This window comes from Dipodomys ordii, unplaced genomic scaffold (genome assembly GCF_000151885.1).
Source record: "Dipodomys ordii isolate 6190 unplaced genomic scaffold, Dord_2.0 Scaffold11, whole genome shotgun sequence".
Taxonomy (NCBI): Eukaryota; Metazoa; Chordata; class Mammalia; order Rodentia; family Heteromyidae; genus Dipodomys; species Dipodomys ordii.
In genome coordinates this window covers 17,191,975-17,195,109 of record NW_012267227.1, presented here as the reverse complement: position 1 = coordinate 17,195,109, position 3,135 = coordinate 17,191,975, and the positions used below count along the sequence as shown (strand labels likewise).

Here is a 3,135-nt window from a genome sequence, read left to right as displayed (position 1 = left end):
TTTTTTTGGTCAGTTGTGGAGCTTGAACTCTGGGCTTGGGCTCTGTCCCTGCGCTCTTCAGCTCAAGATGAGAGCTCTACCACTTGAGCCACAGCGCCACTTCCAGTTTTCTAGTGGTTTATTGGAGATAAGAGTCTCACGGACTTTCCTGCCCAGGCTGTCTTTGAACAGTGATCCTCAGATCTCAGCCTCCTGAGTAGCTATGATTACAGGCATGAGCCACCAGCACCTGGCTTAATTCAAACTTTAAAAAAAAAATTTTTTTGTCAGCCATTGTGGCTCAGGACGTGGGTGTTGTTCCTGAGCTTTTTCACTTAAGGCTAGTTCTCTACCACTTGAACCATAGCATAACTTCCAGTTTTCTAGTGGTTTATTAGACAATAGTCTCACAGACATTTATGCGTGGGCTGGCTCTGAATTGCAATCCTCAGATCTCAGCCTCCTGGGTAATTAGGAGTACAGGCATGTGCCACCAGCAACCAGGTAATTCAAAGTTTTTTGTCCAGGTTATAGAGCAATGACAAAGAATAACAAACTACTGCTTTCGAGTGTGCACACACACACATACACAGAAGTTCTTAGGAAAGGAAAGTTCCCTAATCAGCCTAAATCACCTATCACCCTGAAGGTCAAATTTGCCACAGGAGCTGAAGGTATAGGGTATTGGGAGCACTTGTTTTCTGGTGGCTTGAAGCCACACAGAGGGCACAATCACTAAATACTCAACAATTCACTAAATACTAACATAAAAAAAGAGCAAAGGGCTGGAGGGGATGACTCATACCCCTAATCCTAGGTACTAAGGAGGCTGAGATCTGAGATTCTTCGTTCAAAGCCAGCCCAAGCAGAAAAGTCTGTAAGATCTTATCTCTATTAAACTACCAAAAAAAAGAGATGGAAATGAAGCTGTGGCTCAAGTGGTAGGGTACTAGCCTTGAACAAAAAGAAGCTTAAGGACAGCATCCAAGCCCTGAGTTCAAGTCCCAGGACAAGCACCAAAAAAAAAAAAAAAAAAAAAAAGAGCAAAGGAAAGGAAGGGAGGAAATAGCCTAACTGAAAAGAGAGAAACAACCCAAAAACCCAAATACCCACTGACTGAGCTGGGAATGTGGGTCAGTGGTAGAGCGCTTGCCTAGCACGCATGAAGTCCTGGGTGGTTTGATTCCTCAGCACCACATAAGCAGAAAAAGCCACAAACACTGTGGCTCAAATGGTAAGAGTTCTTGCCTGGAGGTAAAGAGCTGAGGAACAGCACCCAGGCCCAGAATTCAGACATCATGAGCAACAAAAAATTTAAAAATGAAAACAAAAACATATGTAGGATAAGAGAATCACACCTGAGGGGCTGGAGAATGTGGCTCAGTGGTAGACTGCCTGCCTAGCAGGCACTAGCACTAAGTTCAATTCCTCAGTACCACATAAACAGAAAAAACCAAAAGTGGTGCTATGGCTCAGGTGGTAGAGCACTAGCCCTGAGCAAAAGAAGCTCAGGGATAGTGCCCATGCTCTTAATTCAAGCCCCGGGACTGGCAATAAATAATAAAAAAAAGATAATCATATCTGAAAAAATTTGTCAGTCTATCTGAATCAATTTCTAACAGTAACTTTGATAGGTTATTTGGACTATCATATGGTTTATCTCTTACCTTTAGCCACTTTCTGCTTTTCTTCAACTTGGAAAAGTTATATAAATTCCCCCTGTCAGATTTTGATTCTGTATAGAGAAACATAAAAAAAATTTTTTTTAATAAAATAAAATCATGACTACTCCAAGAGAACTACACACAAAGAGGATACATGGAGACTGGGAAGGTGGCTCAGTGGTAGAGCACTTGCCTTGCATGCAAGAGGCCCTGGGTTTGATTCCTCAGCACAACATAAGCAGAAAAAGCCGGAAGTGGCGCTGTGGCTCAAGTGGTATAGCGCTCACCTTAGCTGAGGAGCTGAGGGACAGCGCCCAGGCTCAGAGTTCAGCCCCCACAACCAACAACAACAAAAAGAGAACATCATACCACCCTGACCTGACTGCAGAACTCCATTAAGTGAGTACGGGGTTAGCATTCCAGAATTGCTTGCTCCAGAAGTTTCACCAAGCAGTGAATTAGGGGGTTCTTCTTTTACTTGTATTAAGGGATCCCCAGACTGGGGCAATAAGGGATTATTGTCATCCAACCCATCTTCACTGTCATCACTATAAATTGAAAGATAATAAGCAAGTAATCAGAAAAGTTAAGGTTAATAGAACTGGACACTCTATATAAAACCAACTGATTATATGAAAAAATTAACTTTTCAATATTAAAAATCATAAAGCAATTATGATCGCAAACAGAAATGTGGTAAGCAAACATGAAATAACATACCTAGAAATATTCCTATTGAAGATGGCGGATGTTTGTCGCAGGAAATGATCCAATCGGAGGGCTCTCTCCAGGTACTGAAGATAGAGGGGCTTTGCCAGCTCAGTGCTGCTGCCATCGTCCCCGGCACCCAACTCCGAGGCCATAGAACAAATCTGTCTTCATGCACAAGCGCCTCCGACTACACGGCTGCAGAATGGAGATAGGTAATTAAAAATAAAAGACAGGAAGTGAAGCTGGTGGTTCACGCCTGTAATCCTAGCTACTCAGGAGGCTGAGATCTGAGGATCACGGTTCAAACCCAGCCAGGGCAGGAGAGTCCGTGAGTTTCTTATCTTCAATAAACCACCAGAAAACTGGAAGTGGAACTGTGGCTCAAGCGGTAGAGCGCTCGTCTTGAGCTGAAGAGCACAGGGACAGCACCCAAGCTCAGAGTTCAAGCCCCACAACAGCCCAAAAAAAAAAAAAAAAGAGCTAGTGTTAGCCTTGAGCAAAAAAGGACAAGAACAGTGCCCAGCCCCCGAGTTCAAACCCAAAGACAGGTACACACAAAAAAAGAAGGAAGGGGGACTTCCGGTGGCTCAGGGGTAGAGTGCTTGCCTTGCATGCATGAGGCCCTGGGTTCAATTCCTCAGCACCACATAAGCACAAAAGGCCGGAAGTGGTGTTATGGCTCAAGTAGTAGAGCGCTTGCCTTGAGCTGAAGAGCTGAGGGACAGCGCCCAGGCCCAGAGTTCAGGCCCCACCACTGACCAAAAAAAAGGAAGGAAGAAGG

General features: G+C 44.3%; 1 protein-coding gene across 1 annotated transcript in view; it reads right to left on the bottom strand.

Annotated features, from left to right (window-relative positions):
• Positions 1-2,518, bottom strand: part of Ino80 (INO80 complex subunit) — an 87,297-nt gene extending 84,779 nt beyond the window's left edge. The window contains exons 1-3 of the mRNA XM_013009999.1: positions 2,364-2,518; positions 2,022-2,191; positions 1,584-1,714 (exon numbers count right to left, since the gene is read on the bottom strand). Coding sequence (XP_012865453.1) covers positions 1,584-1,714; positions 2,022-2,191; positions 2,364-2,506 — 444 coding nt within the window. The 5' untranslated portion in view covers positions 2,507-2,518. The remainder of the gene's footprint in view (positions 1-1,583; positions 1,715-2,021; positions 2,192-2,363) is intronic.
• Between the last annotated feature and the right edge of the window lie 617 nt (positions 2,519-3,135).